The 22904-nt window shown below is 38.2% G+C and overlaps 2 protein-coding genes across 2 annotated transcripts; both read left to right on the forward strand.

Moving 5' to 3' along the window:
* Window positions 1-902: 902 nt before the first annotated feature.
* LOC138609413 (lactose-binding lectin l-2-like) lies at window positions 903-1391 on the forward strand. Its single transcript, XM_069682061.1, has one exon. It carries the CDS (start codon window positions 903-905, stop codon window positions 1389-1391), a length of 489 nt encoding a protein of 162 aa, XP_069538162.1.
* Window positions 1392-12008: 10617 nt separating this feature from the next.
* Window positions 12009-12497, forward strand: LOC138609414 (lactose-binding lectin l-2-like). Its single transcript, XM_069682062.1, has one exon. It carries the CDS (start codon window positions 12009-12011, stop codon window positions 12495-12497), a length of 489 nt encoding a protein of 162 aa, XP_069538163.1.
* The last annotated feature ends 10407 nt before the right edge of the window (window positions 12498-22904 follow it).

Here is a 22904-nt window from a genome sequence, read left to right on the forward strand (position 1 = left end):
AGCACAGATAATCGTCACGTGCAAAGTCACATGACCTAAACTGATAACTGATACAGCCTTTGGTTTAACAGAATGGCCTTCCTTATTGAGTGTAAGGTCAAAGTTTTGGGAGGGGTTTATTGACTTAATCAAGCTGATAAACTTTTGATCCAGACCAAAACAGACCCATAACAAATAAAACAGATCTAATTGTTAGATACTAACTTTATGAATCCAAACAAGCCTGAATCATTTTGATGAATCTATCGTATGGTTCGTTGTCCAGAATAAACAAACTTTCTGACTTCCTGTTAATCTCTTCATGCAAATATTTAAATACTTTTGCATTTTTAAAAAGATTTCTTACAATCTGTTTTACAGCTATACTGAAGTTAGCTTACATTCGCTAACATTAACTACATAAGCAAGTGAGGCTGTTGCAATAAAACCCCAAAGTTTGTCGTGTGTTTTGCTTTACTTGATTAAACATCCAAGATATTGAAAATAACATTTATCACTTCTAAGAGTGCACAAACACCGTTAATGGAGACATTTTGTTTGTTGTTGATTTTTTTTATCAGAAGTTGTAAACAAACCAACAAAGTAGAACTGTGTCTCCCTCTAACAGCTGGAGCCACATGTCTTTTCTGAAGCTGTGTTTTACTGTCAAGACTCGATAGAAATTAATAAGTTATAAGTTTTATGTGACATCTCAGGGTCAGCTTTTGTGTTTTTTTCATTCATGCTCAGTCGTTGTGTGTTTGTGTACATGTTTGCCATACACATCTGACCAATGATATCACACCAACAGTGTAAACACCCTCTCTGCAGCATATAAAAGAAAGCAGCTTTTCAAGATTCTCGATAACATCCAACACTGCGGATCAAACACTCCAAAGACTCAGAGAGACTGTGACACCAACATGCTGCTGCTGCTCTTCTTGTTTGGTCTGGCTCTGGCTGCTGGCTCTCCTTCAGATGAACATCAACTGAAGCTACAGCGTGGAGGCTGTCCCATGTTCTGGTACAATTTCAACGGCCGCTGCTACAAATACATCTCCACACGTTTGAGCTGGGCTGATGCAGAGCTCCACTGTGTGTCACAGAGAGCCAACCTGGTGTCTATCCACAGTCTGGCAGAAAATAACTTTGTCAAAAACCTGATCGAGAACTTCGACCACGCTGAAGGATATACCTGGATTGGACTCAGTGACGTCCACAAAGAAGGACGCTGGATGTGGTCTGATGGGTCTGCAGTTAAATCTTACTTTTGGTATGAAGGAGAGCCAAACAATGATGGAGGAAATGAACACTGCGCGCTCAGCAATTATATCACACCAGGGAGATGGAATGATGGCCATTGTCATTTAGCTCTCCCCTCAGTTTGTGCAACACGCATAAACTGTGCATAACAACTGAGATGTTAAAAACAGTCTGATTGAACCTGGTCACTGTTCACCTGTTGCTCTGTTTTTAAAGCTTTGCTTCAGCACAAGCGTTCACTTTCATGTGTAAGTAGAGAAGTCAAGTTAACCTTTATTTTCCTGATGAATGTGGGACATTCACACAGATAACTCTGGTGGCTGCAATAAGTGAATCATTCCCAACCTTTATAATTGTATAAAAGTGTATTAATAATAATTGTAATGATAGTTATATCCATTCATTGTGCAAAGTAACCATGAACTTTTGAGGGAATTCAAACTAAAGACATGATGACATTTTAATCTACAGATTTCTGGATTTTTGTTAAAAAAAACAAATGTATTTCTTCACGTCTGCTACAGCTGTGCATCATCCATTCCATTGTTTGTTTTCATGAATGTTGAATGAATCTCATTTTGTGCAAAAGTTCAAAAGACTCTTTGATTTCCATTAAAAGTTGTATTTTTAAACATCATGCCCGCTTGTCATGTCCTGTGTTTACCTTTCCTAAAATTAGAGAGGATTTCGTCGTTCTTGGACACATCAACAGATTTTAATTTTTAATTCCACATAAAACAAATGTTTGATTTCAAATGTTAGATTAACGAACAGTGCTCAGCTGTAATGGAATAATACTGAATGACAGGTGAAGCAAAGTAAACCAGGTCATAGTGATACAGCGACAGTGTATAAAGTTTAATTTCTGTCTGTCTGAACAGATTGATAAGCATCACAATTATGCTGTTAAAAAATTAATGTCAACGACAAACAAACGGTAAAGCTCTCCTGAATGTGCCAGAGTCCAACAACTCCTGATGAATAGTGAACAGTTAGTGCTTTATTCATTTCCTTCTTTTCATTTTACAGTGCTGGTTAATGTTTGTGTCACTGGACTGTAATGTGTTCTCTCCTACAGCTAATAAAAATGTAGCAATGTACCGTAAATAATAAGGACAGTCTATAAGGACCGATGGATTTCTCAGTGTGACAGTGAGACATGCAGCATGGATGCACTGCAGAGCTCTGGTGAAGACCCTCCTTTAAACAGAGCCACTGTCTCATGAGCAGCTTAGTCCTTGACTCTGCATTAAAACACTTTTGATGCTCACGTCTTATTGTTACCGACACTTCCTTTAATGACATATAGCCAGTTTCGGCATTCTGATAAAGCAAAATGAGCTGAATCGCCTGTCAATCAATTGAAAACTCGATTCAACCACTGAATTGCTAGAATGTAAATTCTAAAGGTCAGAGAAGTGGGTCAAGTTTACAGGAAGTGTTGCTTGTTATGACTGAGATCCACTGAAGACTGAGAGTTACATTAATACATTCTAGGAGTGGATTGAGACTTGCTTTTGCTGAACATTGTTAGACTGTGTCCATTTATATATTTCAAAGAGATGCTGTTTAAAGATATAATCTCGAAGATTGTCATTTAAATAAATGTCTGTTCAGTCACTATGTATCGCCAAATGAGGTAACACAATGGTGACTGAGCCTGTGGCCCACTGATGAAAGCCTTTGTATTTGCATTATAAAGTGTTATTATGGACTGGGTGTCTGTGGCGACTTTTGCTGAAAAAATCACAAGCGGCGCCCAGTTAGTGATGCGTTCTCCATCACCCAGCAGTGGTTGGTGTCATGAGTTTCTAGTTTAGTTCCGGTTTTCTTGTATTTTGGTGTTCAGTTATTATTTCTTGTTTAACCATGTCACTTTGTCTCCCTGTCATGAGTTCTCATGTTTAATTTAGTATTTAATATATTGTGTTCTTGTCTTGATTTAGTCTTGTTTAGTTATGTAATTAATTTGTGTTTTCTTGTCTAGAGATTTTCTGCATGAGTTCTACTATCACAGTCCTGAGTTTGGTTTTTAGTGTTTCCTGTTTTATTTTGTAGTTCTTGCCTTATGTATGTTTTGTCTTGTTTTACTTCCTGCCTTTGTGTGTTTTCCCGCCTATTGGATTATGTGCCCTGCCCTTATTGTTTTCACCTGCTCCCTTGATTGTCTCACCTGTGTCTGATTAGCCTCACCTCCTAAGTTTATTTAGTCTTTGTGCTCCCCTGTCTCGTTGCCTGTTCATTGTGATCCATCGTACGTGAGTCTATGTCATCCATCCTGTGTCGTCCTTCTCTGGAGTTTTGTCTATGTCCCTTACTCTGGATTATCTTCATGCCTCCCCTGATTTCCTAGTGTTCCTTGGATTACCCTGTTCCTGGTTTTGTTTGTAAGTTTTTTTGCTGTGTCTTTTGATTTTCCTTTTTTGTCTTTTGTTTATTAAATCTAAGCATCTAAGTCTGCATCTGGGTCCTCACCTTTTTTGTTTAAACCGAAACCGTGACAGGTTAGTCTGCCAGAGAGGGTAGGCGGAGCTAAGCGGCTGCTTTCCTGGTCTCTGCAAGTGTTGCGAGTAAACAGTAATCTACTGTGGCTGAACAAACAAAAAAAGATCGATGACTACAGAAACAACTTCAAAAATAAGTGAAAATCCAAAGAAAAAGAAACAAACTCGACGCTCAGATGAAGGCAAACAGTCTGAAATGGAAAGCGACCGTCAGCGAGGAAATTCAAGAGTTACAACAGTAACAAAGGGAGCCAACCGCAGATGTCTGATTAAACTGGGACGTGTCCTCCTACAATTACCATTTATCGCTGCTAGGTGGCGCCCAAGAGAACGAAACTGAAATCTTTTTTTAAACTTCATAAAGCAAACAGCAACACATTGAAATCTTTATCCTAGACACATAGGTCCATATCAGCATTTTTTTTATACTTAGCTTTAACTACATTTTCTTTATATCACTGTTATGTAATATGCTGACGCAGAGCTCTACTGTGTGTCACAGAGAGCCAACCTGGTGACTATCCACAGTCTTGCAGAAAATAACTTTGTCCAAAACCTGATCAAGAACTTCGATCCAACTGAAGGATGGACCTGAATCGGACTCAGTGACACGCAGAAAGAAGGGCATTGGATGTGGTCTGATGGGTGTTAGACAGGACAGGTAAAATTAAATGCAATTGTTAATATTTGACTACTATAATTAAATATTTTTTAAATGAGCGTTTATGTAGGAAGTAATGGGTTACATGTCTTTGGACTCCTGCATTTCGCCCATGTCCCTTATGGGACTATATAAATAACAAGTTAAAAATAACAAAAACAAATGATAAGGAGGAAATCTCCATAAGCTTACACTGGCATGAAAGAGTAGCCACAACACTTGTTATGAATAACTTGTGCATGTTTGAGTTTTGAGAATATATCACTTTTATGTTCTCTGTATTATCTTAAATCTGCTCCTCTTGTACTCCTCTTGAGGTGTCAGAGTCTAACATGTATGCTTTAAGTTTTACTGCCATGTTGGCCTCTGATGCTCTTAGTCGAGTGTCTTGAGAATTACTGCAGTTGAGTCTTTAAAGATCCTATTCTTGATTTATATCCTGTTTTCCCTCATTTACACTGACTGTATGTCAGCCTTTAACATTATAGCCAGCAAGCTTTATGTACTGTAGCCTTTGCTCTCTTGGTCTTTTACTTTAGATTTATTATATGTGTGCGTTTAAGTTTCAACATAGTAAACTCACTGTGTAGCTTATAGCTCACAACTTATAATATGAGTTTATTAATTAATGGATTATTATCTGATTTCTTAACTAGAGAAAATAGAATGATGTTTGATTACATATTATTTTGGAGTATTACTCAGTTATGTTGACTTTTTATTAACACAAATTATTGTTGAATTGTGAATTGCAAGGAATTATTTTAACCTTGACTTTTGATCAATGATTTGTGCTACTATTCTCCATCTAGTAGTTACTTTAGTCTCTTCATCAATCTGTATGGTTGATTTTTCTGTCAATGTACTTTAATGTACTCATGTAACCATGTCATATATCCATTTATTGGACTTTTGACTATGTATTGTTAAACATTTATCATTTATGCTTACATTTATTGAGTTGTCAGAGAACTTCTCTTTGAGTACTTATTTGTGGGTCGCAGAGTTGTTGAAACTGGTCTTGTCTGTGCACAGATTTATGATTGGCTCCTCGGACGCAGCTGGCCCACGTGGGGTAGGGCTCTGGTTGACCAATAGTTATAGGTGGGCTGGAAAAGTGTCCCTCACCTCACGTGGACGGGCCGCGTGCACCTCACCTCACGTGAACGGGCCTCGTGAACTTGCAGGTGCAGGAGCTGGGAAATTCCAGCTTTTGCGCAGAGGCCTATATAAAGGCAAATGTCTGGAGATCGGGGCTCACTCCCCGCTCCACTCTCCTCAGGACATGCCTACCCGTCTCTCAGAGATTCTCCATTTGCAGGAAGAGGTAAAGCAGATAGCCTGAAAAACTTTAAATCTGACTCTTGTCCGTTTGTGACTTGAACTTCTGGCGTAATTTAGATTTGAAGCAAGACTTTGACAACTGTTGGGCCTGCCATAATGGGGATGCTCGTAAGCTCCTGGCGACAATACGCCTTTCGAGGGTTTGCATGGTATCTCTTGGTAGACAAACCTAAACAGGACTCGAGGTTTTGTGAATAATCAATGCCCGCCAGAGACTCCCAAATTTAGCTGATAGATAGAGAGAATGTAATTTAAGGTTTCTTAAATTGCATCCAAATTGTCCAACTCCTAAATTATCAGCCTTATTTAAAGGCATCTGAAAACAGAACCAGACCAGTTCTGACAAATTTGAGTTTTTTATTATTTGTGTCATTTATAACTGAGTGAACAAATAAAGGCATGTAAAACTTTAATAAATCCTTTGGAGGGAGTTTTTGTTCCGGAGTGAGTGGTATTAAATCAAAAATGAGGTTTTCTTCAAAGGACTCCGTTACGCCCCCGAGGTAAGCTCATGAGATTCACACTACGGCGACATTACTGATTTATAGACACACACACACACACAGGGTAGAGAGCCCCTTCCTGAGCAATGTTAGGCATCTATGTTTATTGAGGCCTTCATAGCTGTTAGGATTTAAATCATACAGGGGTCCCACTAACAGGGCTCTCATACGGAGGAAGGTAAAATCTTATGGGTGTTTAGGCCAGTGAATAAAGTCAGATAAGGGGGCTTTTTTCCTTCAGCCCCCTCCCCTTCTCGTGTCTCTCCCTTTTGTATTTTAGCCTTAAGTCAGGGACGAGGCCTTAGGGTGGGAGAAGGACGTGTAGGGGTTTCACGGTAGGGACCGGACCAAGGGACAGAGAAACTAGCCGTATTTTTCCCTGAGGGCTAAGGGCCCGCTAGCATAGTCCCAGTAGTGATCCGTGAGCACTACGGCGACAGATTAATGAACGTGTCGTCGCCGACGGGAAAACCTCAGTTTTGTGACGCTTCTGAGGGCGTCCCGTTTTTAGAAAGAGAAGAAAAAATAGGAACAATTTTTTCTTAAAACCCCCCTTCCCCTTCCCTATTTAGATATTAGAACATGCTTCATGGGTCTGCGGTCAACTTTGTCTCTTGGCATGTTGCACAGCCAGACAATGCGGGAGGAAATGAACACTGTGTACACAAATACTCTGACAGAGACTTGAAATGGAATGACTTACCTTGTGCCTTAACATACCCATTCGTTTGCGCATCTCGAAAATTTTGTCCGTAGCAACCAAGAAGGTTTTTGTGTGATTCAGCTCAGTGGTTCATCATCTGCTGCTCTGTTGTAATGTATTAACCCAGCCAGTAACGATGCATTTGTGCAAATGTTTGTACCTTGCCTTCATGTTATTGAATGTTGGACACTAACACAGCCAATTTAAAAGGCGGGTTAAATATTTTTAATTTGTTGTTATAATCTGGCAGAAAGGATTATGTCTCGTTATAACATACCCTTCTTGTGAATAAAAGGATGTGTTCAATGATGTTTATTTTGCCTTTACATAAGGTCAATAAATCAATATGATTTTGGATTTCTTTTGATGTTTTCAAACCACCACTTTATCAATTCCAAAGTCAGGTTTACACTCAACTCCTCTATACACTCACCTTGAAACAAGGTGTTTGTAGAATTGTTTATAGAGATGTAAAGGATGAATGAATGAGGCCAACTTTTCTATTATTTATCATATTTAAAAAAAAAACTATATAGGATATTACATGGGCATCACAGAACACAACCTACAGTTATTACTGACTTTTCCCATTGAAAATGTCCAATAGGGGCGCTGTTTAGCTCAGTCGGTAGAGCAGGCGCCCCATGTACAGAGGCTACAGTCCTCGTCGCACTGATCGCAGGCTCGACTCCCGGTCTGCCGATCATTTGTGCATGTCATCCCCCACTCTCTACTCCCAACATTTCCTGTCTATCTTCAGCTGTCCTATAAAAATAAAGCCAAAAAAGGCCAAAAAAATAATCTTTAAAAAAAAGAAAATGTCCAATATAAAAGGGCCTGACAACATCTTTGTGGATCTATTGCGGCCTCTGATGGATCACATGCCATTTGGTATTAGGGAGGGTTTTATTGACTTGATCAGGTTAATGTGCTACTAACCCAGGTCCAAGGCCAGTGTACAGGTTAATGGTGAACAATTATCAGAGTTCATGTTGGGGAGAAACACCTGTGCAGCTCATTAAAGTGCTAGCTAAAGCCATGAGGAGTCACAGCAGGAATCCAAATAGGACCTTTTACATAAAAGACTAAACTGTATGCGGATGATGTCTTACTTTATACGACTAACCTCGCAAAGCCATACCAGCCTTAAAGGGATAGTTCAGTTTGTTCGAAGTGGGCTGGATGAGGTACTTATCAATAGTAAGTGTACTACATACAGTTGACGCCGGTCAGCACGGCAAAGTGTTTTAAGTAGATATCTTTTTGTGTATAAAGACTACTGCAACAGGCCCATATCAACAATTATTGAGGGCCAATATAAAAGGACCTGAAGATATCTCAATGGCTATATGGTGGCCTGAAATGTATCACTAACCCCATGATCTACGTGACTTGGTCTGTTGTGTAAAGTGCACATTGGTTGAAAAGTTTCTGAAACTTCTATGGAAATGAAAGAAACAAAGGACACTGTTATGTTAGAAATTCTTCCTTTTCAGGAGTTAATGTTCACAATCACTCATGAACCAATGTGTAAAAGGAGGATTCACCCTTTTAAGGAAGACAACATAACTTTAGCTGAACAGCAGCTACTTTGGTTCGACTGACAGCTATGAGAAAATGCTAGATGACAAACTACTTTTTAGCCACTTAGCATTTAGCTTAACAGTAATTTAGCATTAAGCTAGAAAGCTAAGGAACTATATCAGAAGCACAAGTGACAAACACCAAACTGAAGGTAAATTTTTCAGCTTCAATAACCTAAAGGTTGTTAGCTTTGGCTACATTAGCCAGCAGAAGCTACTGGTCATATCAGACCACTACTTTGTCTCTATTCTGTTACTTCTCCATTAAAGGAAGACAACATAACTTTGACAGCAGCTACTGTGGTTCTACTGACAGTTATGGGAAAATGCTAAATGATAAACTGCTGTTAAAGTGCTTAGCATTTTGCTAAACAGTAATTTAGCATTAAGCTAAAAAGCCACGGTACTGTTTCAGTAGCTCAAGTGAGATAGTTTTATAAAACTTGTGAACTCACTACCCTTTCTAGCTATAATTACCAAAGGTGTGGTAACATAAGCAAAATTACCAACATTAGCTACAGGTCATATCAAATCAATGCTTTGTCTTGATTCAGATACTTCTGTTGGTACACTGTCATGTAGTACACTCCTTACACTACGTACCTTCTTGCTTAGAGCATGAATTTGAAACAGAGTAGTATTATGTCTAATTGAACACTGTCCTGCACTTGGAGATACAAACATCGCAACATTTAACTGCTACTTCTTTTTAATGGAGAATTGCAACCGTGCAGAGCATTATCACTAACATTTAGCCAGGAATGTTGAACGCCAAAATCTATGCTAGCTTGTTTTGTCACTTAACATCCCTAATGTCTTTAAAGTGATAAAACTTGTGTGTCCGTCATCTCATGCAAATTGGAAAGAAAGACTGTAGTTTTTAAAATTGAGAAAGAGCTTTGTCTTTTATTGGATGGGGAACACTGTGACGCAACACAGTCCTGATTCAAAGATACTCTTTAACTATTTAATGTGTTCAAAGACAAAACTGAGCTTTTTGTTAATATACTGTATATTTTTGTTTTGTTTTGTGGCCACTTGAGGGCAGCAGACAAAATTCAGTGTTATGATGGTCTCCCTTTTAACTTGTGTGATGAACAGGAAAAGGCTTATTTAAAGGATTATTACTTGTTTTTTAATACTATTGTTTAAAACCTTCAACATGTTTGAACGAAAAAACACTAAGAGAGGACTCCTTGAAACTCTGTTCTGTTGTAAAGCTGTTGATTGTCGCAAACAAACAAAAAAATGTGTCCCTTTAACTCAAACCACTGTGTACTTTTGAATAACTGCAAGTTCTGCTACAACCTCAACAGGTGCTGCTAGTACTTTGGTACACGTGTTGAATTTGATCTGATACTTTGGACCAATTGAAAACAATAAATTAAAAATAACCTGTTCACTTCTTCAGAACAGACATAAACAGTATATTTGTCTGCATCATATCGTTTTATAGGGTTAATTTGTAAACTTTTCTTTCTCTTTTGATTCTTTGAACAACTGATAAGCATTGGTATCAAAAATTAATTATTGCGATAAAAATCTGAATTTAAAGGACAGCATACCATAAAGCTCTGGTGAATGTGCCAGAGTTCATCAGCTGTTTGATTTTGCTCGTGTTTTATGTCCTTGTTCGCATTTTACAGTCCTGGTTAATGTTTTCTTACACACCCCTCATCACGTTTGACACGTTCCAACATATGATATCAATTCTAATAAATATAAAATAATTCTTCTGGTTATAATTTAAACCTTTACACTTTTCAGGGATGTATGACATATTGAGTCCTGCAGTTAGATATCTTTTTTAATCACTGAATTTAGTTTATCTGAATGAGCCCTGTTATGACTATCATGAAAAAGCTGATCTGACTCCTCACAGAGATGCTTCTATCATTATCATTATTATTCAGATGTCATGGCAAATAGCAGTTCATCTGTTTTTGATTTTAACTGTGGCGTACCTCAAGGATCTATTCTCGGCCCTCTGTTGTTCTCCATTAAAGTGCTACCACTTAGCCAGATCATTCAGAACCATGGTCTCTCTCATCATTCATGTGCAGGTGAAAACACAGCTGTATGTTCCCCTCTGATCCAATAACCCCAACAGTTTAGATAATTTACTCTCATGGCTCAGTGGTGTTAGATGCCGGATGTCCCAAAACTTTTTAAAGCACAATCAAGAAAAGTCTTCAGTCATAATATTTGGTCAGACTCATCCCTCCAGCTTTCTCCACAGCAAGATTGGTTCACTTCACAATAACACCACTCTGAAAGCTAAAAATCTGGGAGTCATATTTGATCTTTCTTTTGACGTTCATGTTAAGCATGTTGTGTAATCCTGTTTTTGCCATCTCAAACAAGTTTCAATCATTCCTGTCTCCCACCGATTTGCACAAAGTTATTCATGCTTTTATTTGTTTCATGCCTAGATTATTGTAATGCACTTTCCTTTTATCTTTCTGTATTCTTTGTGAAGCCCTTTGTAACTTTGTTAAGAAAAGTGCTATATATAAAGTTTATCATTATAATTATTATTATTATTATTATTATGCTGGAAAATTTCAGGGTATTATTGTATCACACAGACCCCAGGCTACATTCATAGCACAGATAATCGTCACGTGCAAAGTCACATGACCTAAACTGATAACTGATACAGCCTTTGATTTAACAGAATGGCCTTCCTTATTGAGTGTAAGGTCAAAGTTTTGGGAGGGGTTTATTGACTTAATCAGGCTGATAATACTAACTTTATGAATCCAAACAAGCCTGAATCATTTTGATGAATCTATCGCATGGTTCATTGTCCAGAATATACAAACTTTCTGACTTCCTGTTAATCTCTTCATGCAAATATTTAAATACTTTTGCATTTTTAAAAAGACTTCTTACAATCTGTTTTACAGCTATACTTGCCTGAAGTTAGCTTACATTCGCTAACATTAACTACATAAGCAAGTGAGGCTGTTGCAACAAAACCCCAAAGTTTGTCGTGTGTTTTGCTTTACTTGATTAAACATCCAAGATATTGAAAATAACATTTATCACTTCTAAGAGTGCACAAACACCATTAATGGAGACATTTTGTTTGTTGTTGATTTTTTTTATCAGAAGTTGTAAACAAACCAACAAAGTAGAACTGTGTCTCCCTCTAACAGCTGGAGCCACATGTCTTTTCTGAAGCTGTGTTTTACTGTCAAGACTTGATAGAAATTAATAAGTTATAAGTTTTATGTGACATCTCAGGGTCAGCTTTTGTGTTTTTTTCATTCATGCTCTGTCACTGTGTGTTTGTGTACACCTTTGCCATACACATCTGACCAATGATATCACACCAACAGTGTAAACACCCTCTCTGCAGCATATAAAAGAAAGCAGCTTTTCAAGTGTCTCTGAAAGATTCTCGATAACATCCAACACTGCGGATCAAACCCTCCAAAGACTCAGAGAGACTGTGACACCAACATGCTGCTGCTGCTCTTCTTGTTTGGTCTGGCTCTGGCTGCTGGCTCTCCTTCAGATGAACATCAACTGAAGCTACAGCGTGGAGGCTGTCCCATGTTCTGGTACAATTTCAACGGCCGCTGCTACAAATACATCTCCTCACGGTTGAGCTGGGCTGATGCAGAGCTCTACTGTGTGTCACAGAGAGCCAACCTGGTGTCTATCCACAGTCTGGCAGAAAATAACTTTGTCAAAAACCTGATCAAGAACTTCGACCACACTGAAGGATATACCTGGATTGGACTCAGTGACCTCCACAAAGAAGGACGCTGGATGTGGTCTGATGGGTGTGCAGTTAAATTTTCCTTTTGGCATATAAGACAGCCAGACAATTATAGAGGACATGAAGACTGTGGGCACAAAAACTTTGGTGGAGACTTGAAATGGAATGATTTCCCATGTCATTTAACTTTTCCCTCTGTTTGTGCAACACGCATAAACTGTGCATAACAACTGAGATGTTAAAAACAGTCTGATTGAACCTGGTCACTGTTCACCTGTTGCTCTGTTTTCAAAGCTTTGCTTTAGCACAAGTGTTCACTTTTCATGTGTGAGAAGTCATGTTAACCTTTATTTTCCCGATGAATGTTTATAACCTTTATAATGGTTTAAAAGTGTGTTCATGAGAATTATAATGATAGTTATATCCATTCATTGTGCAAAGTAACCATGAGCTATTGAGGGAATTCAAACTAAAGACATGATGACATTTTAATCTACAGATACAAATCTTCCCGATTTGGGACTATACATAGATAATCACAAATACAGTGCTCTTTTCTTTTGCCTCTCACACAGTTTGTCCTCAGTAACAAAGGCAGCTGTGTCTGATTCAACTCTGTCACTTTCACCTGTAGCTCTGTAGTGATGTATGAAGCCTCTATGATAAAGATACAAATGTGCGAGTGTACGTAAAAAGTCATTTGATTGACGTTTGTTTTCATGAATGTTGAATGAATCTCATTTTGTACAAAAGTTCAAAACACTCTTTGATTTCTATTAAAAGTTGTTTTTTTAAACATCATGCCCGCTTGTCGTGTCCTGTGGTTACCTTTCCTAAAATAAGAGAGGATTTCGTCGTTCACTGGCCCCATGATCTAAGTGACTTGGTCTGTTGTGTAAAGTGCACATTGGTTGAAAGGTTTCTGAAACTTCTATGGAAATGAAAGAAACAAAGGACACCGTTATGTTAGAAATTCTTCCTTTTCAGGAGTTAATGTTCACAATCACTCATGAACCAACGTGTAAAAGGAGGATTCACCCTTTTAAGGAAGACAACATAACTTTAGCTGAACAGCAGCTACTTTGGTTCGACTGACAGCTATGAGAAAATGCTAGATGACAAACTACTTTTTAGCCACTTAGCATTTAGCTTAACAGTAATTTAGCATTAAGCTAGAAAGCTAAGGAACTATATCAGTAGCACAAGTGACAAACACCAAACTGAAGGTCAATTTTTCAGCTTTAATAACCTAAAGGTTGTTAGCTTTGGCTACATTAGCCAGCAGAAGCTACTGGTCATATCAGACCACTACTTTGTCTCTGTTCTGGTCTGTTCATGGTCTCTCTCATCATTCATGTGCAGGTGACACACAGCTGTATGTTCCCCTCTGATCCAATAACCCCAACAGTTTAGATAATTTACTCTCATGCCTCAGTGGTGTTAAATGCCGGATGTCCCAAAACTTTTTAAAGCACAATCAAGAAAAGTCTTCAGTCATAATATTTGGTCAGACTCATCGCTCCAGCTTTCTCCACAGCAAGCTTGGTTCACTTCACAATAACACCAATCTGAAAGCTCAAAATCTGGGAGTCATATTTGATCTTTCTTTTGACGCTCATGTTAAGAATGTTGTGTAATCCTGTTTTTGCCATCTCAAACAAGTTTCAATCATTCCTGTCTCCCACCGATTTGCACAAAGTTGTATTTTTAAACATCATGCCCGCTTGTCGTGTCCTGTGTTTACCTTTCCTAAAATAAGAGAGGATTTTGTCGTTCTTGGACACATCAACAGATTTTCATTTTTAATTCCACATTAAACAAATGTTTGATTTCAAATGATAGAATAACGAACAGTGCTCAGCTGTAATGGAATAATACTGAATGACAGGTGAAGCAAAGTAAACCAGGTCATAGTGATACAGCGACAGTGTATAAAGTTTTATTTCTGTCTGTCTGAACAGATTGATAAGCATCACAATTATGTTGTTAAAAAATTAATGTCAACGACAAACAAACGATAAAGCTCTCCTGAATGTGCCAGAGTCCAACAACTCCTGATGAATAGTGAACAGTTAGTGCTTTATTCATTTCCTTCTTTTCATTTTACAGTGCTGGTTAATGTTTGTGTCACTGGACTGTAATGTGTTCTCTCCTACAGCTAATAAAAATGTAACAATGTACCGTAAATAATAAGGACAGTCTATAAGGACCGATGGATTTCTCAGTGTGACAGTGAGACATGCAGCATGGATGCACTGCAGAGCTCTGGTGAAGACCCTCCTTTAAACAGAACCACTGTCTCATGAGCAGCTTAGTCCCTGACTCTGCATTAAAACACTTTTGATGCTCACGTCTTATTGTTACCGACACTTCCTTTAATGACATGTAGCCAGTTTCGACATTCTGATAAAGCCAAATGAGCTGAATCGCCTGTCAATCAATTGAAAACTTGATTCAACCACTGAATTGCTAGAATGTAAATTCTAAAGGTCAGAGAAGTGGGTCAAGTTTACAGGAAGTGTTGCTCGTTATCAATGAGATCCACTGAAGACTGAGAGTTACATTAATACATTCTAGGAGTGGATTGAGACTTGCTTTTGCTGAACATTGTTAGACTGTGTCCATTTATATATTTCAAAGAGATGCTGTTTAAAGATATAATCTCGAAGATTGTCATTTAAATAAATGTCTGTTAAGTCACTATCTATCGCCAAATGAGGTAACACAATGGTGACTGAGCCTGTGGCCCACTGATGAAAGCCTTTGTATTCGCAGTATGTAGTTTTATTACAGACTGGGTGTCGGTGGCGACTTTTGCTGAAAAAATCACAAGCGGCGCCCAGTTAGTGACGCGTTCTCCATCACCCAGCAGTGGTTGGTCTGCCAGAGAGGGTAGGCGGAGCTAAGCGGCTGCTTTTCTGGTCTCTGCAAGTGTTGCGAGTAAACAGTAATCTACTATGCCTGAACAAACAAAAAAAGATGGATGACTACAGATACAACTTCAAAAATAAGTGAAAATCCAAAGAAAGAGAAACAAATTCGACGCTCAGATGAAGGCAAACAGTCTGAAAAGGAAAGCGACCGTCAGTGAGGAAAATCAAGAGTTACAACAGTAAGAAAGGGAGCCAACCGCAGATGTCTGGTTAAACTGGGAAGTGTCCTCCTACAATTACCATTTATCGCTGCTAGGTGGCGCCCAAGAGAACGAAACTGAAATCTTTGAGATCGTCAGTTTGCAATCCTGTTTGCATATTTCAATTTTTTTTTTAAACTTCATAAAGCAAACAGCGACACATTGAATTCTTTATCCTATACATAGGTCCATATCAGCATTTTTTTATACTTAGCTGTAACTACATTTTCTTTATATCATTGATATGTAATATGCTGATGCAGAGCTCCACTGTGTGTCACAGAGAGCCAACCTGGTGACTATCCACAGTCTTGCAGAAAATAACTTTGTCCAAAACCTGATCAAGAACTTCGATCCAACTGAAGGATGGACCTGGATCGGACTCAGTGACACGCAGAAAGAAGGGCATTGGATGTGGTCTGATGGGTCTGCGGTCAACTTTGTCTCTTGGCATGTTGCACAGCCAGACAATGCGGGAGGAAATGAACACTGTGTACACAAAAACTTTGACAGAGACTTGAAATGGAATGACATACCTTTTGCCTTAACATACCCTTTCGTTTGCACATCTCGAAAATTTTGTCAGTAGCAACCAAGAAGGTTTTTGTGTGATTCAGCTCAGTGATTCATCATCTGCTGCTCTGTTGTAATGTATTAACCCAGCCAGTAACGATGCATTTGTGCAAATGTTTGTACCTTGCCTTCATGTTATTGAATGTTGGACACTAACACAGCCAATTTAAAAGGCAGGTTAAGTATGTTTAATTTGTTGTTATAATCTGGCAGAAAGGATTATGTCTCGTTATAACATACCCTTCTTGTGAATAAAAGGATGTGTTCAATGATGTTTATTTTGCCTTTACATAAGGTCAATAAATCAATATGATTTTGGATTTCTTTTGATGTTTTCAAACCATCACTTTATCAATTCCAAAGTCAGGTTTACACTCAACTCTTCTTTACACTTACCTTGAAACAAGGTGTTTGTAGAATAGTTTATAGAGATGTAAAGGATGAATGAATGAGGCCAACTTTTCTATTATTTATCATATTTAAAAAAAAAACTATATAGGATATTACATGGGCATCACAGAACACAACCTACAGTTATTACTGGCTTTTCCCATTGAAAATGTCCAATATAAAAGGGCCTGACAACATCTTTGTGGATCTATTGCGGCCTCTGATGGATCACATGCCATTTGGTATTAGGGAGGGTTTTATTGACTTGATCAGGTTAATGTGCTAGTAACCCAGGTCCAAGGCCAGTGTACAGGTTAATGGTGAACAATTATCAGAGTTCATGTTGGGGAGAAACACCTGTGCAGGTCATTAAAGTGCTAGCTAAAGCCATGAGGAGTCGCAGCAGGAATCCAAATAGGACCTTTTACATAAAAGACTAAACTCTATGCGGATGATGTCTTACTTTATACGACTAACCTCGCGAAGCCAACAGCAGCTACTTTGGTTCAACTGACAGCTATGAGAAAATGCTAGATGACAAACTACTTTTTAGCCACTTAGCATTTAGCTTAACAGTAATTTAGCATTAAGCTAGAAAGCTAAGGAACTATATCACAAGCACAAGTGACAAACACCAAACTGAAGGTCAATTTTTCAGCTTCAATAACCTAAAGGTTGTTAGCTATGGCTACATTAGCCAGCAGAAGCTGCTGGTCATATCAGACCACTACTTTGTCTCTATTCTGTTACTTCTCCATTAAAGGAAGACAACATAACTTTGACAGCAGCTACTGTGGTTCTACTGACAGTTATGGGAAAATGCTAAATGATAAACTGCTGTTAAAGTGCTTAGCATTTTGCTAAACAGTAAATTAGCATTAAGATAAAAAGCCACGGTACTGTTTCAGTAGCTCAAGTGAGATATTTTTATAAAACTTGTGAACTCACTACCCTTTCTAGCTATAATTACCAAAGGTGTGGTAACATTAGCAACATTAGCACAGGTGATCTCAAATCAATGCTTTGTCTTGATTCAGATACTTCTGTTGGTACACTGTCATGTAGTACACTCCTTACACTACGTACCTTCTTGCTTAGAGCATGAATTTGGAACAGAGTAGTATTATGTCTAATTGAACACTGTCCTGCACTTGGAGATACAAACATCGCAACATTTAACTGCTACTTCTTTTTAATGGAGAATTGCAACCGTGCAGAGCATTATCGCTAACATTTAGCCAGGAATGTTGAATGCCAAAATCTATGCTAGCTTGTTTTGTCACTTCACATCCCTAATGTTTTTAAAGTGATAAAAATGAACTTTTATTTTGACTTGCCTGTGTGTCCGTCGTCTCATGCAAATTGGAAAGAAAGACTGTAGTTTTTCAAATTGAGTAAGAGCTTTGTCTTTTATTGGATGGGGAACACTGTGACGCAACACAGTCCTGATTCAAAGATACTCTTTGAAAAACCAGGTCACTCTTTTTTTTCTGTTTAACTGTAGATGACTCACACATGCACAAACAAACCCTATTTAATGTGTTCAAAGACAAAACTGAGCTTTTTGTTAATATATATTTATGTATATTTTTGTTTGTTTTTAGGTTAAATTAATTTGTCATGATCAGAGTTTCAAAAATGTATAATTCTAATTTTGAGGAAAATATTTCTTTGAGGCTACAATGCTGAAATGTAAAAGTACTTGTTATGTTTTGTGTCCACTTGAGGGCAGCAGACAAAATTCAGTGTTATGATGCTCTTTCTTTTAACTTGTGTGATGAACAGGAAAAGGCTTATTTTAAGGATTATTACTTGTTTTTTTAACATTATTGTTTAAAACCTTGAACATGTTTGAACGAAAACACTAAGAGAGGACTTACTGAAACTCTGTTCTGTTGTAAAGCTGTTGTTATTGTTGTTTATCAGCTGTAAACAAACAAAAAGAAATGTGTCCCTTTAACTCAAACCACTGTGTACTTTTGTACAACTGCAAGTTCTGCTACAACCTCAACAGGTGCTGCTAGTACTTTGGTACATGTGTTGAATTTGATCTGATACTTTGGACCAAATGAAAACAATAAATTAATTAAAAATAACCTGTTCACTTCTTCAGAACAGATATCAAATGTACAGTTGTCTGTATCATATCATTTTATAGGGTTAATGTGTAAACTATTCTTTCTCTTTTGATTCTTTGAACAACTGATGAGCATTGGTATCAATTATTAATTAATGTAATAAAAATCAGATTTCAAGGAAAAGCATACCATAAAGGTGTGATGAACGTGCCAGAGTTCATCAGCTGTTTGATTTTGCTCGTGTTTTATTTCCTTGTTTGCATTTTACAGTCCTGGTTAATGTTTTCTCACAGACCCATCATCACGTTTGTCACGTTCCAACATATGGTATCAATTCTAATAAATATAACATCATCTTCTGGTTATAACATAAACATTTTAATTTTTCAGGGATGTATGAAATATTGAGTCCTGCAGTTAGATGTCTTTATTAATCATTGAATTTCCTGACATTATCATTATTATTCAGATGTCATGGCAAATAGCAGTTCATCTCTTTTGGATTTTAACTGTGGGGTACCTCAAGGATCTATTCTCGGCCCTCTGTTGTTCTCCATTAAAGTGCTACCACTCTGCCAGATCATTCAGAACCATGGTCTCTCTCATCATTCATGTGCAGGTGACACACAGCTGTATGTTCCCCTCTGATCCAATATCCCCAACAGTTTAGATAATTTACTCTCAGTGGTGTTAAATGCCGTTTGTCCCAAAACTTTGAAGCACAATCAAGAAAAGTCTTCAGTCATAATATTTGGTCAGACTCATCCCTCTGCCCAACAAATTTGTATTTTGGGCGCCGAAACAGCCAAACAATCTAAGAGGACTTGAACACTGTGTTCACAGCAATTACGGAAACTTTCGGAGCTGGAATGATGCCCATTGTCCTTTAGCTCTCCCCTCAGTTTGTGCAACACGCATAAACTGTGCATAACAACTGAGATGTTTAAAACAGTCTGATTGAACCTGATCACTGTTCAGCTGTTGCTCTGTTTTCAAAGCTTTGCTTTAGCACAAGCGTTCACTTTCATATGTGAGTAGAGAAGTCATGTTAACCTCTATTTTCCCGATGAATGTTTATAACCTTTATAATTGTATAAAAGTGTGTTCATAAGAATTATAATGATAGTTATATCCATTCATTGTGCAAAGTAACCATGAGCTATTGAGGGAATTCAAACTAAAGACATGATGACATTTTAATCTACAGATACAAATCTTCCCGATTTGGGACTATACATAGATAATCACAAATACAGTGCTCTTTTCTTTTGCCTCTCACACAGTTTGTCCTCAGTAACAAAGGCAGCTGTGTCTGATTCAACTCTGTCACTTTCACCTGTAGCTCTGTAGTGATGTATGAAGCCTCTATGATAAAGATACAAATGTGCGAGTGTATGTAAAAAGTCATTTGATTGACGTTTGTTTTCATGAATGTTGAATGAATCTCATTTTGTACAAAAGTTCAAAACACTCTTTGATTTCTATTAAAAGTTGTTTTTTTAAATATCATGCCCGCTTGTCGTGTCCTGTGGTTACCTTTCCTAAAATAAGAGAGGATTTCGTCGTTCACTGGCCCCATGATCTAAGTGACTTGGTCTGTTGTGTAAAGTGCACATTGGTTGAAAGGTTTCTGAAACTTCTATGGAAATGAAGGAAACAAAGGACACCGTTATGTTAGAAATTCTTCCTTTTCAGGAGTTAATGTTCACAATCACTCATGAACCAACGTGTAAAAGGAGGATTCACCCTTTTAAGGAAGACAACATAACTTTAGCTGAACAGCAGCTACTTTGGTTCGACTGACAGCTATGAGAAAATGCTAGATGACAAACTACTTTTTAGCCACTTAGCATTTAGCTTAACAGTAATTTAGCATTAAGTTAGAAAGCTAAGGAACTATATCAGTAGCACAAGTGACAAACACCAAACTGAAGGTCAATTTTTCAGCTTTAATAACCTAAAGGTTGTTAGCTTTGGCTACATTAGCCAGCAGAAGCTGCTGGTCATATCAGACCACTACTTTGTCTCTATTCTGGTCTGTTCATGGTCTCTCTCATCATTCATGTGCAGGTGACACACAGCTGTATGTTCCCCTCTGATCCAATAACCCCAACAGTTTAGATAATTTACTTTCAGTGGTGTTAAATGCCGGATGTCCCAAAACTTTTTGAAGCACAATCAAGAAAAGTCTTCAGTCATAATATTTGGTCAGACTCATCGCTCCAGCTTTCTCCACAGCAAGCTTGGTTCACTTCACAATAACACCAATCTGAAAGCTCAAAATCTGGGAGTCATATTTGATCTTTCTTTTGACGCTCATGTTAAGAATGTTGTGTAATCCTGTTTTTGCCATCTCAGACAAGTTTCAATCATTCCTGTCTCCCACCGATTTGCACAAAGTTATTCATGCCTTTATTTGTTTCATGCCTAGATTATTGCAATGCACTTTCCTTTTATCTTTCTGTATTCTTTGTGAAGCCCTTTGTAACTTTGTTAAGAAAAGAGCTACATATGAAGTGTATCATTATTATTATGCTGGAAAATTTCAGGGTGTTATTGTATCCCACAGAACCCAGGCTAAGGTAAGGTAAGGTAAGGTAAGGTAAACTTTATTATCCCCGAGGGGCAATTCTTTTTACAGCCAGCAGGACAAAAAAACACAAACAGACAAAAAAACAGTCACACAGTAATCACAAGTAAAAACACATGCTACATGATCTCGTTGAGGAGTCTGATGGTGGCAGGAACAAATTAGTTTTTAAGGCGGTTAGTCCTACACCCCGGCAGTGCATACCTGCACCCAGATGGCAACAGCTTGTATGCCGCAAAGAGCGGATGGGTGCAATGGGCTAAGATAGCCTGTGCCTTTATAGTGGCTCTGGCTCTGTATAAAAAAGATAGGTCCTTAAGACTTCAGGCACCTTAGCTAACTATAGACCTATATCTAACCTTCCTTTTATCTCAAAGATCCTTGAGAAAGCAGTCGCTAATCAATTATGTGACTTTATTCATAACAACAGTTTATTTGAGGACTTTCAGTCAGGATTTAGAGTCCACCATAGCACTGAGACAGCACTTGTGCGAGTTTCAAATGATCTACTTACTGCTTCAGACAGAGGACTTCTCTCTGTACTCGTCCTGTTAGATCTTAGTGCCGCTTTCAACACGATAGACCATCGCATCCTGTTACAGAGATTAGAACATTTAATTGGCATTACAGGATCTGCACTAAGTTGGTTTAAATCTTATTTATCAGATCAATCTCAGTTTGTTAATGTTCATGATGTGTCCTCTATGCACACCAAAGTTAGTCATGTAGTTCCACAAGGTTCTGTGCTCGGACCGATTCTTTTTACCTTATATATGCTTCCTCTGGGTAATATCATGAGGAAACACTAAACACATTAATTTTCATTGTTATGCAGATGATACTCAATTATACTTATCTATGAAGCCAGACGAAACCAATCAGCTATCTAAACTAGAAGCATGCCTTAAAGACGTAAAGATCTGGATGGCTAGAAACTTTCTGCTACTTAATTCAGACAAAACTGAAGTTATTGTGCTCAGCCCAAAACACCTTAGAGATTCTTTCTCTAATGATATAGCTGCCCTAGATGGCATCAGCCTGGCATCCAGCACTACTGATAGGAATCTGGGAGTTCTATTTGATCAGGATATGTCCTTCATCTCCCACATAAAACAAATATCAAGGACAGCCTTCTTTCATCTTCGCAACAAACATCAGATACATCTTGTCTCAAAACGATGCAGAAAAACTAGTCCATGCATTCGTTACTTCCAGGTTGGATTATTGTAACTCGTTACTATCAGGCTGCCCTAACAAGTCACTAAAAACTCTGCAGCTGGTACAAAATGCTGCAGCACGTGTGCTGACAAGAACTAGGAAGAGAGATCACATCTCTCCTGTATTAGCCTCTCTGCACTGGCTTCCTGTAAAATCTAGAATAGAATTTAAAATCCTTCTTCTTACTTACAAAGCTCTTAATGGTCAGGCACCATCGTATCTTAAAGAGCTCATAGTGCCATATTACTCCTCTAGAACATTGCGCTCCCAGGATGCAGGCCTGCTTGTGGTACCTAAAGTCTTTAAGAGTAGTGTTGGATGTAGAGCCTTCAATTACCAGGCCCCCCTCCTCTGGAACAATCTACCAGTCAAGGTCCGCGAGGCAGACACCCTCTCTTCTTTTAAGAGTAGACTTAAAACTTTCCTCTTTGATAAAGCTTATAGTTAGGGCTGGCTCAAGCTTGGACTAGCCCATAGTTATGCTGCTATAGGTTTAGACTGCCGGGGGGATCTGACACACCAAGCTTCTCTCTCTCTCTCTCTCTCTCTCTGTGTTTCTCTGTCTCTCTCCCTCTCTGTCTCTCTGTGTGTCTCTCTCTCTCTCTCTCTCCCCCTCTCTCTCTCTCTCTCTGTTATATTAATGCAGCTCATT

This window comes from Semicossyphus pulcher, unplaced genomic scaffold, assembly GCF_022749685.1.
Source record: "Semicossyphus pulcher isolate SPU_LCO1_2020_fin unplaced genomic scaffold, fSemPul1.0.p SCAF_5, whole genome shotgun sequence".
NCBI lineage: Eukaryota > Metazoa > Chordata > Actinopteri > Labriformes > Labridae > Semicossyphus > Semicossyphus pulcher.

Bases quoted from the DNA above. Each gene is read 5' to 3' on its own strand.
- LOC138609413 (XM_069682061.1), top strand. From the start codon at position 903: ATGCTGCTGCTGCTCTTCTTGTTTGGTCTGGCTCTGGCTGCTGGCTCT.
- LOC138609414 (XM_069682062.1), top strand. From the start codon at position 12,009: ATGCTGCTGCTGCTCTTCTTGTTTGGTCTGGCTCTGGCTGCTGGCTCT.